General features: G+C 58.6%; 1 protein-coding gene and 1 long non-coding RNA gene across 5 annotated transcripts in view; one reads left to right on the top strand and one right to left on the bottom strand.

Moving 5' to 3' along the window:
• GNAO1 (G protein subunit alpha o1) overlaps positions 1-12,965 on the top strand; it is a 170,599-nt gene extending 157,634 nt beyond the window's left edge. The window contains exons 7-9 of one of the 3 annotated variants that reach the window (XM_011290156.4): positions 7,081-7,234; positions 10,402-10,617; positions 11,623-12,965. In XM_011290156.4, the coding sequence (XP_011288458.1) occupies positions 7,081-7,234; positions 10,402-10,589 (342 nt within the window). In that variant the 3' untranslated portion in view covers positions 10,590-10,617; positions 11,623-12,965. Of the gene's footprint in view, positions 1-281; positions 4,051-7,080; positions 7,235-10,401 lie in introns of those variants that run through there. The other 2 variants (XM_011290155.4, XM_011290154.4) reach the window with 2 other exon arrangements.
• LOC123382162 lies at positions 3,963-10,403 on the bottom strand. 2 transcript variants are annotated; one of them, XR_006590118.1, is made up of 3 exons: positions 9,325-10,403; positions 8,963-9,161; positions 3,963-8,162 (listed from the first exon to the last, which is right to left on the bottom strand). It is a non-coding gene; the product is annotated as an uncharacterized LOC123382162 (long non-coding RNA). The 2 variants fall into 2 exon arrangements; XR_006590117.1 differs by having other exon boundaries at positions 8,963-10,403.
• Positions 12,966-13,551: the final 586 nt, after the last annotated feature.

Genomic DNA, 13,551 nt, shown 5'->3' on the forward strand with positions numbered 1-13,551 from the left:
GGGGACAGATTTAAAAGGAAAACAGAAGCGTCACGAAACATGACTCACCCTTAATAGGAACGAGGCACGGTGAGATCTGGTCTTTTTGCTTCATTTCAAACTGGACGTGGACCACCGACTTGCTTGCGTGGCCCCCTGTTGACTTAGCTGAGCCGTCAGGCTGCCCTCCCCCAATCAGGTTTTGCCCTCAGGGTTGTCAGCGGGAGGTCCTGGCCCTGGGTCTGATGGACACCCTGGTGGCGGCCTCGACTCACCAGCTCCGCACCTGGTCTCTCCTGCAGGCCCCAGTGCCTTCACAGAGGCCGTGGCTTACATCCAGGCCCAGTACGAGAGCAAGAACAAGTCAGCCCACAAGGAGATCTATACCCACGTCACCTGTGCCACTGACACCAACAACATCCAGTTTGTCTTTGACGCCGTGACGGACGTCATCATCGCCAAAAACCTGCGGGGCTGTGGCCTCTACTGAGCCCCAGCCTCACCGACCAGCTGCCCGCCTCCCTGCCTGGACTGCCACCCCACCCCACCCCTAGGACCAGAGCTCCGTCGCCTCTCAGACCGCTCTCTGCACTTGACAAAGAAGCGCCAGCCACTGGCACTGAGGAAGGAGGAGGAAACACCCTCCACCAGCCGCCCCTCCCCTGGACATCAGAAGGCGTGGTAACACAGGGCCTGGGCCGGGGTGCCGAGTGCCCGCACCACTGGCCTCCGCTTTATCTCTGAGAGTTCTGTCCTGGGGAGAGGGGTGTGGGGGCCAAGGCCACCATTTGGCCCAGAATGGGTATGCACTACACTTGGTGACTCATACTCAAAGTCCCAGGGTCTCCTCCTGTGTGGGGGTGGCTCTGGGGCAGGGTGCTGGCTGGGGTGGGGGCCGCGGGAGCCACTGCTCAGCCTCTCCTGGGGTCTTTTCTGGTCAAGTGCGGCTGCGTCACCAAAAGCCAGGGTGGGACCAGCCCAACCACGTGTGGGTCCCAGGGCTCAGGCCACGGCTAGTGCCTCCCTCCTCCTTGTGCCTGGATCTCGGCCCTCTGGCACGAGCCCCTTCTTCTCTGGACCATCATCCCTCCTTGCACACTTTGGAGGTTCCCATTGCCTTCTGGGGAACCCCCATCCCTGACTCCTCGTAGGTCTGGAAATGTTTCTGAGACTGACTTATTGCAAAAGGCACGTGGTTGATGGTCAGAGCGGTCGAGTCCCACGCCTGGAAGGAAGTCTAGGAGGAGGTGGGAGGCGGCAGGGGAGGGGAGGCTGAGGGGAAGTAGCTCTGGGGTCGACCGGGATGGGGCCTCACCCCCAGTGCTTGCGGGCTCAAGGATGACCCGTTCACTTTCTCCCATCACCTGGGTCTCTGGCAACTGCTCCAGAACGTGAGTAGTCAGTCGCGCTCTCCCTTCTCAGATTCACAGTGAATCCGCTCAAACCAGCAAGGCCAGGCAGGGGGGCCCCTCAGGCACCGTGTTCTGAGGTTGAGGAGGCCCCGGGGAGGTGCTGATGTGGCCCCTGCAGCCAATAGCGCAGCTTCCTTCTGTCTCGGTGAAGAAAACAGAGTTTGTCCAGAGCTGTGGGTGTCCTGCCAGCCCTCAGGGGCAGAGGAGGAAAGACAGATGGGGCCACCATCCTGGGAGGCCCAGACTGGCTCAGACACATACCCACCTCCCCCACCCCCCGCCCCACTTCTCTGGAGAGAGAGTCCTAGAACACCCTGGAGGGGCTTTGCTGCAGAGATTCTTGAGCAGAAAGGGGTGGGGTGACTTCTTTTGGTGACCCAGGCCCTGGCTGGCCTCGGGCAATCAACATACCTCTCCCTTATACCCAGGAGCCTCCAGCGGGCTCACGCCAACACCCTAGGCAGGCCCTGTGTGCTTGTTTGGCAGTCGGTCCTAGGAGTCAGATGTGCCCATGGTAGGGGAGAGGGCTGCCCCTTAAGAGGCCTCTGACCCCTTCCTCGAGCCCTCTGTGCTCTCGGCCTCACTCTGGGCTCTGTTCCTGGACTCCCACTACAGCCCCTGGGCTGCCCCAGAGCCAGGAAGAGCCCTGTGCCAACAGCTCTGGGCTTCTTGGTTCCGGTAGGCACAGAGCTCTGGGTGGTGCGCAGGAAACCCAGGGCATCCTCCCTAGTGCCAAATGCCTGCAGGGATGCGTGCCACTGGGAAGCTACACCCCTCGTCCGGCGCACTTACTGCTGCCCCCGTCCTTGTAGGAAGTCACCGGGCAGCCAGGCTGCAGGGACCAACCCCCCCACCAGCCCAAACCCACTTCAGCTTTGCTTGCCTTGTTGCGTGCTGGACTTTGCACCAGGTGCTGGGTCGTGGCAGAGGACAGGCCCCTAGAACCAACAGTCTCTGTGTCCTACCGTGAGCAGCCAAGGCCGGTGAGGCCATTTTGTCCAACAGTGAAGACGTAGCAGGTCTTTCCTGGCATCACCCCCCCCTGGAAGTGATCTGCTGCACCCCTAACTCTGCCCCGTGACCCCAGACTCAAAAGCAGCCACCAAGAGGAGGCGTGCTTGGACAACCCCACCTCTAAGGCCATTGCCCTGGAGGTGGAAGTCACTGGCCCTCTGGGCCCAGGGTTCTCCATCGGCCAGCTGCCCCCACCCTCCCCTGTGGCACCAGGAGGCTGGAGGGGCAGGTTGCCTGGGGCCTTCCTGTCCTTCTGTGCCCCGGGCTGCCCTGCTGCTGCCCGCAGTGCTCTCGCCGTCCCACCCTAGCCTGCCGTGGAGTCCTCGGCTGTCTAACGGAAGCCCACACGGAGAGGCCATCCGGGACAAAGTTCCCTCCTTGTCCACTGCGTCTCCCATCCACGTCGTTACTGGTGGCTCCAGCATGGGGAGGGATGACTGAGGGTGACAGATGAGTTCTGGCTCCGTCGTGGGTGTGGATGTAAGGGGACGATGTTGTGAGAGACCAGGCATTGGGGGGCGGGGTGGTGTCTCTCATCCATGGTGGCTTCGTGCGTGTCCCCAAAGGACCATGCCTTAAACTCTATGAATGGCTCTAATTTAGCAGGCTGAGGGGAAACTGGATTTCTAGGAGGGACGCCTTTGCCAAACCCATGAAAAGTGTGCCTGCCATTTAGATGCCTGTGGGCAAGTTCTGTGCCCTGCACCGATTGCCCTCACAAAAGCCCAGTCTGGGCCTTCCCGCTGAGAACTGTGGTTCCCCAGGGCTCTCCAGCCTCCCTGGAGGGAGCCGGGCCTGAGGCCCAGGTCAGGGCTCAGTTGAGCCTGTGGCCTTTGGCCTGAGGAGGGCGTGGGCTCCACCCTCCCCACCCCCCTCCCCTGACCAGAGGAGAAAGCACAGCTCTGCGTCTCTCGCCATCAGCTGTGACAGTCTGGGTTCCATGGCCATCTTCCATGGCGGCCTTAGATGCCACGTGCCCTGGCCCTTCCTCTCCCGTCCGTCCCCAGCTGAGCCTGAGGGCCCACAGCCGTGTGCGCCGACTACCCAGGCGCGGTGGCTGAGCCCAAGCAGAGCCGCCTCTCCCCCAGCCCGGCTCCCCACCCCGCTGTGGGAACCAGGACACCCAGGCCCTCCATGACTGCGCTGGGCATCGGTGAGTCTCCCCCAGGGCGGGCAGCAGCGGCGGGGGACCTCCCCACGCAGAACCCCAGCAGGGCAGCCCGGGACCCCCCTAGCCAGGCCTTCCCTCCCGCCAGCATGAGCCCCACAAGGCAGGGCCCCCACTGAGAGTGAGGGCATGTACAGTCATCCCCCAGGGGTTGATTCTGCAAGTTTTTCCTGCCCCCTGCCTCCCTTCTTGCCCCCCCCCCCCACCTGGCCTCACTCACTCCTGCTCATCTCCTGCCTCCTCCCCACCCGCCCCTACCCAGGCAGAGGTGAGTCCGGGTGCTGCTGTCCCTCTGCGTACAGCGGTCCCCCCTCCCATCCCTGCCAGCGGTGCCCACCCCGTATTAACTGTAATTTTGTAAGAAGAGTGACTTGTTGGTTTAATAAATCTCTAGTTATTGTAATAATTTATTGGCTACCGTAATGTATTTATTAGTCACCTGCCGTTAATAAAAAGTGCCAGCTTTTTCTAGTGCAAGTGTGGTGTGTTGTGTCAGGGCCCAAGGAGCTTCCCCCAGGTGCACCCACATGACACATGTCCTCGTGCCCTGCACAGGCCCGATCCCAGGGCCAGGACTGTGGGCCGCCTGGCACAGGGGGCACTCTCGACTGGAGGCCAGAAGGTTTCCAGGCAACCGGCCTGACCCGGCCTACCTCTTGGGATTGTCGTGAGCCCACCTTCCCGTCCCAGTGTGCTTGGTGCCGGCCACACCGCTGCCCTGGGGGACGCGGCAGCCGGGCGGACAGAGCTTTCCTGTGGCTGCTGGTGGGGGGAGACGAGAAGGTGACCACGGACAGGAGTGGGTGGCTGTTGCCTGGCTGTGATCTCTGGCTTCTTTCTCTTTCCCCCAGCGGTGCTGTCTCCACTTTGCGTGTACTGCAGCATCTGTTTTCTCCAGGGAAGCTGGAGAGGACAGGCAGGGCTCCTGGCTCGGTGCGGGGTTCCGGTCAGCGTGCAGAGGGATGGCAGTCGGGAGTGTGCGTGGGGAGGGGGGCTCAGTGCCGGCGCCTCCCCTCCCCACTGCTCTCCCTGAGTCTCCTGGATCAGCCCTTTTCCAAGGCTCACCGCGAGACCCTCCCCGCAAAACCGGGTCCGACTGTGCACGGTGCCTCTCCAGACCACAGACCTTTTCAGTGCGTGTGCCCTGTCCCCTCAACTAGACTGTGAGCTCGCAGAGAGCAGGACTCGAGCTGGCTGTTCCTACTGCCCCGTAGCAGCCCAGCAGAGGCAAATCCGGTCGGTGCTGCTGGGCAGAGCAGGTGTATACGCACACACTCTGCAGCCCTGGGCAGAGGCTGCGGAAGGGCTGAGCCTCAGGCTCGCGGAGCTGTGGGGCCCAAGCGGCTGGCCTGCACTTCTCCTGCGAACCTAAGCTCAGGGGCCCATGTGCTAAACGGACGCAGTCCCTCCTCGGTTCAGTTCACCCTGGGAATCCCTTCTGGTCCTGGGAGTCCTCCAGCATACGTCCCCATCACATCCTCCGGTGTCTGAAGACCAAGACAATGCTCGGGACGGTCTGTTGTGCAATGGGCCTGGGGACTGGCCTCTGGCTACGGGCTTGTGGCTCTTGGTTGAGCAGCTGTGGGACCAGGCAGCTGTGTGTGGTAGGAGGCATTTTCCTATTGAGTCCTTGGGTCGTGGAGCGTCCCTACTCTGCCCTCAGAGGTGACACATCGAGCCTGAGTGTTCCCAGCCCTCAGCAGGGAGCTTCCGTTCACGCGACCTCCACCCGTCCTCCTCTGAACAGGCCCCGTGGCGCCAGCACCCCTGAGTGCAACGGTGCACGTGACAGGCCAACTTTGGGGGGGCTGAGAATGGAATGTGCTGGTTGGGGCCAGGAGGCTAACAAGGTCATAGCTGTTTACTGGTCCAGCAAAGAGAAGGACAAGGCCGTTCACTGCAGCTCCCAGAGTGGGTAGTACAACCATGCCAGTCGACTGCAGGCTCCCGGGGGGCAGCGGAGAACTTGTTCCAGCGACTGGCCTTAGCCGTCGGCACAGGGTTTGGGGCTGAGACTCTCACAGGCCATGGGTGTAATAACGCGGTCATGGGAGAGCGGCTGGAGGCGCACAGAGCTGGTCGTGGCCCTCTTCCTGTCTATTCCTCTAAAGGCCGTAGACTGCTCATACTGGCCGGACGAACCATTGCGCTTCGTAAGCTCTGGATCTGGCCCAGAGCCGGGTACACGTCTCTGCTCTTCCAGGCCCCAGCTCTGTCACGTCTCAATGTCCCCTCATGCTTGATGAGGCTAAATAACACGAGGCAGGTGATGTGCTGGGCTGGGTTCTGGCAGAGTGGGGCCCGGGGAGCAGCGGTGGCCACTCCGCCATCTTCCTCACTGCCTTCTGCTCTGATAGAGGAAGGTGGCCATGGCGAATGAGCCAGAAGCTCACTCAGCTCTTACTGCTTGCGAGGCCCCGGGAATGGGTTCCTCCCCCACGGAATAATGCCCAGTGATGCCCACACCACCTCTCCGCAATGACCTGTTTCAGTCTTACGACAGAGGGACAGTGTAGGCTGGAGTTATCCATGGAGCTGAGTGTGGGATGGATAAGTTTCCAGGGCTGGGACAGGGTCCGAGGGGAAAATGAGTGACTGTCCCTTTCCTTGGGAAGGTATGTTTCACGGAGGAACCACCTTCCCGCGCAGAAATGGCTTTGCTCACAGAGAGACATGCTCCCCTGCATTCCCAAGAAACATGACCCAAGTCTGTGTGCCTGGTCCTGCGCAGCACAAGTCAGTGCTTGCCCGGGGCAAAAGGCTATTCCCCCTCAGGTTCTGCTTTATTTGGAGTGCCCACGGTGGTCACTCGCTTGCTAAATGGACTTCTGTGTGCAAGGCAGTCCTTTGTGTCTGCATTGCTTCAAACTGCTTGCAGGGTCAGACATGGCTGAGTTTGCCCCGGCCAGAGGAAGTGTGGTCCCCCAGAAGCCTCCCAGGAAGCAGCCCGGGCAGGAGCATCTCCCCAGAGAGGTGGCCCCCGAGGATGCTGGCAGGAGCCTGGCATGACCTCCCCTCCATCCACAGGAGGGGTGGAGAGTCACCGTCTCCACCCACAGATTGGGCCCCAGAGGAAACACCTGGACGGGAAGTGCCGAAGCCCTGCTCTCGGGCCCCAGTCCAGCACCGCCTCCCCCGACCAACACACTCCCACCCACGCAGGCAGACCCTTCCGTGGCGGGGGACCGTGCGATGGGGAGAGTCCATGTCGCCCTGTCCTCGGCCCCACCCGGGGAGCCACGGCTGCTCCCAGCCCGGTCTCTGCCATTAGCCCCGAAATGATGGTGTCGGGTGCCCTGAACGCCGAACTGAGCAGCCCTGTGCTGTGACGGGTCACGGGACTACTGTCGCCTTCGGAGGAGCCGTGGGGGCACAGGAGCCCCACCTGAGCTGCTGGGCAGCCCTGTTCTTCTCTCTCAAACCTAACTCTCTTCTTCTCTTTCCCTGTCTCCATGTCTGTCCCTCCCACTGTCTGTCTGGCTCTCTTTCCCCCCGCTGGGGCTACAGAACCGCATGCACGAGTCTCTCATGCTCTTCGACTCCATCTGTAACAACAAGTTCTTCATCGATACCTCCATCATTCTCTTCCTCAACAAGAAAGATCTCTTTGGTGAGAAGATCAAGAAGTCACCTTTGACCATCTGCTTTCCTGAATACACAGGTGGGTGTCGGGGAGGTCCTGCCTCCACCAGGGACCTGGGCTCTTCCAGAGCCACGAACCAGAGCCCGGCTGCCCCGTGGGCTCGGGGACAGGCTCCTGGCCAGCCCCCGCCGGCCCTGGCACGCGGGCACCTCTGCCCCAGTCGGGCAGGGTGCAGAGAAACCCAGCAGGGTGGGGGCCTGTTTGGCTCTTCCCGGGACACAGCCCTGGGCGTGGTGGGAAATGGACCCCCACCTGACCCATTTGTGTTGCCATCGAGTGACTCGAGAGCGACTTGACAGGAATCAGGAGGCAGGACAGGACCACAGGCTTCCCCTTACGTCTTGTGCTCACCCTCTAGGAAAGCTCTCCTGCCTTCCCCAGTCTCACCGGTGGCCTCCCCTTGCCCCCGCGCTGGGAGGCTACTGGGCCACACAGCACCTTGCCATGAACTAGAAAGGGTGAACTCGTGGTCTGGGAGGGGGCCCGGGCTGCTTTTCAGCCCCTACCTGCTTGGGTGCACTGTGCCCAGCCAGGTCCTTCCACCCCTCGCCCACCACACCCGTCCCCCTCTCCGTCCCCTCCCCCATAGCTGCCGTCCCCCTCTTCCTACGCCCCTGGCCCTTTCCCCAAATCAAAGCACTCTGGCTCTCTGCAAGCCGCCTCCGTCCCTGCCTGCCTTCTTCCGCCTTCTCTGGGGAACGCACCTTCCCTCTCTTGGGGCTCCCAGGAGGAGGCATCACAGATCCCCACGAAGAAGCTCTTTCTGAAGGGGTGGGGAGGTGTCTGGCTGTCTCTCGCCGAGCTCTGGGCCGCTGCTAAAGGCCGGATCGGTGCTGATGGCATACCATCCCTCCGGGGACTGGGAAGCTCCCAGGGGCCCCTGGGGTGGCGACAGAGGAGGATGTGTCACAAGTTGGCTCAGCCAGGAACGCACGAACTGACGACCCTGGAGAGAGACAGGGGCATCGACTCGGCTCCCAGGGCTAGCCGGGTCCCCGAACCCAGCCAGATTCCAGAAGAGATGAATGCCGGCCCCTCCATCCATCTCTACTGTGAGGAAGAGTCAGCTCACTCTTGCGTGGGGAGGAGGGCCCATCAGCTTGTTCGGAGCACAGCCCATCTCCTCACTGATACCCCACACCGCTTGGGAACCTGCAGGGGCCCAGCCCAGGGTGCCTGGGGAAGGAAGGGGTGCGGGCTCCGTCTGACAGACGTCTGCAGCGCAGTCCCCTGTAGGCGGGGTGCAGGCTGAGTCCCCAGCAGCTCCTGGGGCCAGACCGCCCGCAGCTGTGGGCAGGTTGACCACCTGTGCCCCGCCTTTCATCTGGGCACCACAGCGGGTAACAAGAACGCCTAGCGCCGAGGGCGGCCATGCGGATAGATGGAGCGGAGCTGGGCGCCAAGCCCACTTGCCACTGTCAGTAGTGTTACTCAGAGGATGAAAACCAAGAGAGGGGGAACCGGTCGCGGAGGCTAGAGGGAGTCTGGGGGGCGGGCATGGGACGAACCGGAAGGGCCCGGGCCGAGGGGGGCCCTGCCTGTGGCCAGTCTGGCCAGTCTCTCGCAGCCTCAGCTTAAGGTCCATCGGGACTGATTCGGGTCTTTAGAAAGTTGTGGTGACCGGAGAGGGGCTTGGTAGCCACAAGCCCCAGCAGGCCTTCTCAGGCCAGTGCCACCTTCTCAGGGGGCAGGCACAACCCTAAGACCCTCCCTCGTCCCCAGGGGCCCGCCCTGTGGGACCCCAACCTGGGACATGGTCCGAAGAGTGGTCAGTCTTGGTGCTGCGGAGCATGGGGCTCTCGGTGCCCCCAGAAGAAAGTCAGCCTCTGGAATCCAGAAACATCTGAGTTTTCCAGGGCCTCCAGAGAATCCAGTTTGAGTTCACACACCACCATGATGGATGACAAATGGTCAATGATGCAGCGGTGCCATGAACTGCCAAGGCCTGTGGGACAAGCCAGAAGGGGGGGCGGGGCTGGTGGGGGCTGCGTGTCCGAGGCAGGCTCGAAGGGACGGCCGGACTGTGCGAGGTGCCATCTCAGCAGATGCTACGAAGCCACAGCTGGGCATCCCCCCCCATCTGGGTGGGGCCCCTTGGGGGTTCTCACCTCCATCGGTGCTGATGGGGTCCACCCTGGTGCTGTGTTCACTAACTTGATGTCTTTGCTACAGCCGCGCCTTTTGCCTTTGGTGCCCTGCCGATAGTGGGGTTGAAGAGCGGTCTCTGCCCTGACCCCCACGTCCCAGACATCCCCAGCCCCTTACCTCTGACCCCTCCTATTTGCTAATCTGGCCACAGGACTCCCAAGCCCCGGTCCGCCCCTGCGGCGCACACCCCCCAGCTGGAGAATGGGGCAGGGCAGACCAAGGTGGGAGGGGAGGGTCTCATCCCACACCCTCAAAATAAGATCAGATCATTTCCGTGCTGGCCAGATCCTGGCTGCACTGATGAAAGTGGGGCATCTTCCTTAAACGGGTTTTAGGCAGTTCGGTGTTGGTCCACGTTTCGTGATAATTCAAAGTTGTCTACAGGGTGGAGCCACAAAGGTTTGGGTTGTAGCTGGGTGGACAACTGTCCTTACGTTACCACAGAAATCCCTGCCGGGCCCCAGCCAGGATCAAGGGGATGGCCAAGGGACTGTGGAGGGCAGTGAGGCCCAGTTACGCACTGCAAGCCCCCTTAAACTTCCCACCCAGGGGATACCACTGTTCCCACATCCCAGCCCCGCCAGGACGCCTCTCGGGAGAGAAAGCCCTGGAGAAAGGAGGCACGGCCAGGACCCCGGGAGCCCTGGGTCACCACCCTTCAGGGAGCTCTTCTATCAGACTTCACTGTCTTGTTTGTCAGAAGTAGCGGGACTGGTTTAGATCACGGGTGAGTGTTGTGACTGTCAGCCCCAGGGCCCCAGCCTCGGTGTGCTCATCCAGAAAGCCAAAGAGGTGACCTGTGGCCCTCGCCTCCACAGGGCTCCTGGGTACATCCAGTAAACGGCCTTAATAAGGCAAGAGCCAGGCGAACGCTAAGCTGACGTGGTCTTTAATGTAAAACGCGGCCACGCCTTGGGGTAAGGACCCCGTCTCGTCCTGCTTCCTGGACAACCCGTGACCCACTTCTCTGCCTGTGATCCCAGCCTGCACCACCGCGGCACTCACCAGGGCCCCTGCCCTGTTCTGTCTTGTTGCAGGCCCCAACACCTATGAGGACGCGGCCGCCTACATCCAAGCACAATTTGAAAGCAAAAACCGCTCACCCAACAAAGAAATTTATTGTCACATGACTTGTGCCACAGACACGAATAATATCCAGGTGGTATTCGACGCTGTCACCGACATCATCATTGCCAACAACCTCCGGGGCTGCGGCTTGTACTGACCTCTTGTCCTGTATAGCAACCTATTTGGTAATGATTCCGGCACTCAGAAAAGCTTGCGCGTACACACACACACACACACACACACCCCACTAACAAATGCAAGTTGGTAAATAAACTTTAAAAAGGTATAACAAGACCTTATATATATACAGATATATATTAAAAATTCTTTTTAGTTTGTATTAGAGCGAGCTTCGGACAGAACTGACCACCATCCCATAGACCATCAGGGGTTTTCTGGGACAGCACGTGAACAGGCACGTTAAAGCGTGCACACGCTCTCGCACACACGTCGTGATGGGGGTCCATCCCTTTCCAGAACAGCCACGAGATTTTACTCTGAGACCCATTTCTGTGAGCAGGGGGAGGGCAGAGAAAGGCCTGCCATTAGTCTGGCTTCTCTGCTTCCACCCGCTGAGGCTGCGTTCTCAGTTCTGTCCTGCTCCTGGGCAAATTCCAAAGCCCTTCAAAAAATGGCCAACGCCCTAGGCATCTCCCTACCCTATACTCCCAACAACAGAAAAACTAAGGATGCTTCTCTTTTGGGTGGCGGTGGTTGTTAATCTCAAGAATTTAGAAGAATCATTGCTCCCACCAACCCACCGTCTCCTGAGTTTTCTTTATTCATATTAACAAGGCGAGAGAGTCGGAGAATGGGAGACTTGGCCTGCTTTCTAGAAGCAGCTGAGGGGAGGGGACACTGAAACCATGGCTGAAATTTGCCTGCAGAGTTGAAGCCAGCCCCCTTGAGAAGGGCTCTCCTCGTAGGGAGCAGGGGATGGCCCGATATGGAGGCCTGACCTGAGTCAGAGGCCTGCGGGGTAAGGCCTCCCAGGGGGCCTGGGCCTGGGCTGGGCTTCCTTGGGGTTCTTAATACCTGCTGCAATGTGGCCCTGTCTTGCCCTACCCCAACATTATTAAAAAGCATTCTAGGGTTTTTGTTTTTGTTTTTGTTTTTGTTTTGGTTGGTTGGTTGGTTTTTAAAATCAAAGAAAATGGTCAGACTGGACCCCCTTATCTCTCTCTCTACAGACTGCTTCACGGACTCTTTGCTGTTGACGTTGATCTCCTGGTAGCATGACCTTTTGGCCTTTGTAAGACACAGCCTTTCTGTATCAAGCCCCTGTCCAACCTACGACCCCAGAGTGACTGACGGCTGTGTATTTCTGTAGAATGCTGTAGAATCTGGTTTTAGTTGAGTCTTTACATTTAGAATTTGAAAGGAAAAAAGAAAAGAACATTTCTCATGTGCTTTGTAGCTTAAAAAAAAAAAAAAGGAAAAAGGAAAACTCACCATTTCATCCATATTTGTCTTTTTTTTCTTTTCTTTTCTTTTCTTTTTTTGGAAATAAAGCAGCATACACATCTGCACCCGCACCGCGCCCCCCCTACCCCTGCCTGCCACCTCTATCCCCAGCATAGAGGGGCCCCCAGTGCACCCGCAGAGCCACCCCTCCTGGGGGCTTGGGTCCCAGGGGAGCGTGTTCAGGTGGCGCTTCCCAGGGAGCCCCCCACCCCCATGCCCTGCCCACCACCTGCTCCCTCCAGGTTTGCATAGGAAAAGCACAGCTCTGACTGGCCAGTAGCTGCCAAAGAGTACCGAACAAACGTATATAAATAGAGCCCTTACAGACAACAATTTTCCCACAACCTCCTTTCTACAGATTCCCTTTATGATTTTTCGTTATCGTTTCCATTTTTGGTTTTATTTGTGTCCCAAAGAGCACGATGTATCACCTACCGGCTCAGCTCTCATAGTCTGGGAAACGGGGTTGTGGATTTTTTTTTTCCTCTGACACTTTTGCTTCTCAGTCTCTCAGAGGGATGCTCCCTTTGTGTGTGCGCCCCTCTCCGCCTTTTCCTTTGTTCCAGTGACCTGTGTCCGCTCCTTCTCATGTGGGGATGTTTGTGCTGCAGATAAAAAGAACAAAAACAAACAAAAAAAAATTTTTAAATACCATGAGATGGAAAAAAACAAAAAAAAATTTTAAAAACAGGTGGAATGTAGTGTTTACACGAAAGCCAGTTTTCATGATCAGTCCTATGTCATTTCTACTTTGACTAGTATCCAACCCCCAAACCTCTTCACGGTGTCACTTTTAAGACTTACTATTTGCTGAAGAAGACCAGTCACGGCCATTTCAGATAAAGAGGAGGTGAAAAGGCAAAACACACACAAAAAATCAAAAATATGGAAAAAAAAAAAAACTTGAAAAAAAAGGAAAAAAGAAAAAAAAAAAAAAAGCCCACGGGTCTTTCTAAGCCTTTCTATTCCCAATCGGTGAGGTTTCTGTGATATCTTACACACTGCCAGTCTACTTCTCTGACTAATGGAAAATTCATGTGTAGCTCAATAAAGAGAATGTTTGTCTGTATTCTGAGTCTCTCACCCTCGGGCTTCATTCTGACAGGAGGGGAAGGAAGGGCTTGACTGGGCCACAGACACTGGAGAGGCTGGTGGGTGGGGCTGTAGGTACCAGATAAGGACCTTCCCCCCACCCCCATTACCCCTCCCTCCCCCCCCAAAACCCAGACCTTCTCCATATCCACCTCCCCCCTCAGTGCGGCCGCCAAGGGGAGCCAGCTGAGCACAGCCACCTAGGAGCAAGGAGGGCCCAGCGATCGGCCATGCCCACCTGTGGATGCCCTCTTCCTCCTGGCCCCGGCTCCTCCTCACCTAGCTGGTTCGGGAGGAGGGTGGAATTGAGGGCTGAAATGGGAAATAAATGGTGGGGGAAATAAATGGAAATAAATGGTGGGGGAAATAAATGGAAATAAATGGCAGGTAATCCCAAACCTCCCGCTAAGACAGGAACTTGTTTCTTCTGAACCAGTGGTTCTGCAACAGGGGGGGATGGGTGGTCCTAAGAATGAGGCCAAGTTGCCTGGGCCTTCTGCACCCGAGGGGCCACACCCATCCACTCGGACATCTTTAAAAATCTCCCCTCCTGTGCCCGGATA

Source organism: Felis catus, chromosome E2, assembly GCF_018350175.1.
Source record: "Felis catus isolate Fca126 chromosome E2, F.catus_Fca126_mat1.0, whole genome shotgun sequence".
NCBI lineage: Eukaryota > Metazoa > Chordata > Mammalia > Carnivora > Felidae > Felis > Felis catus.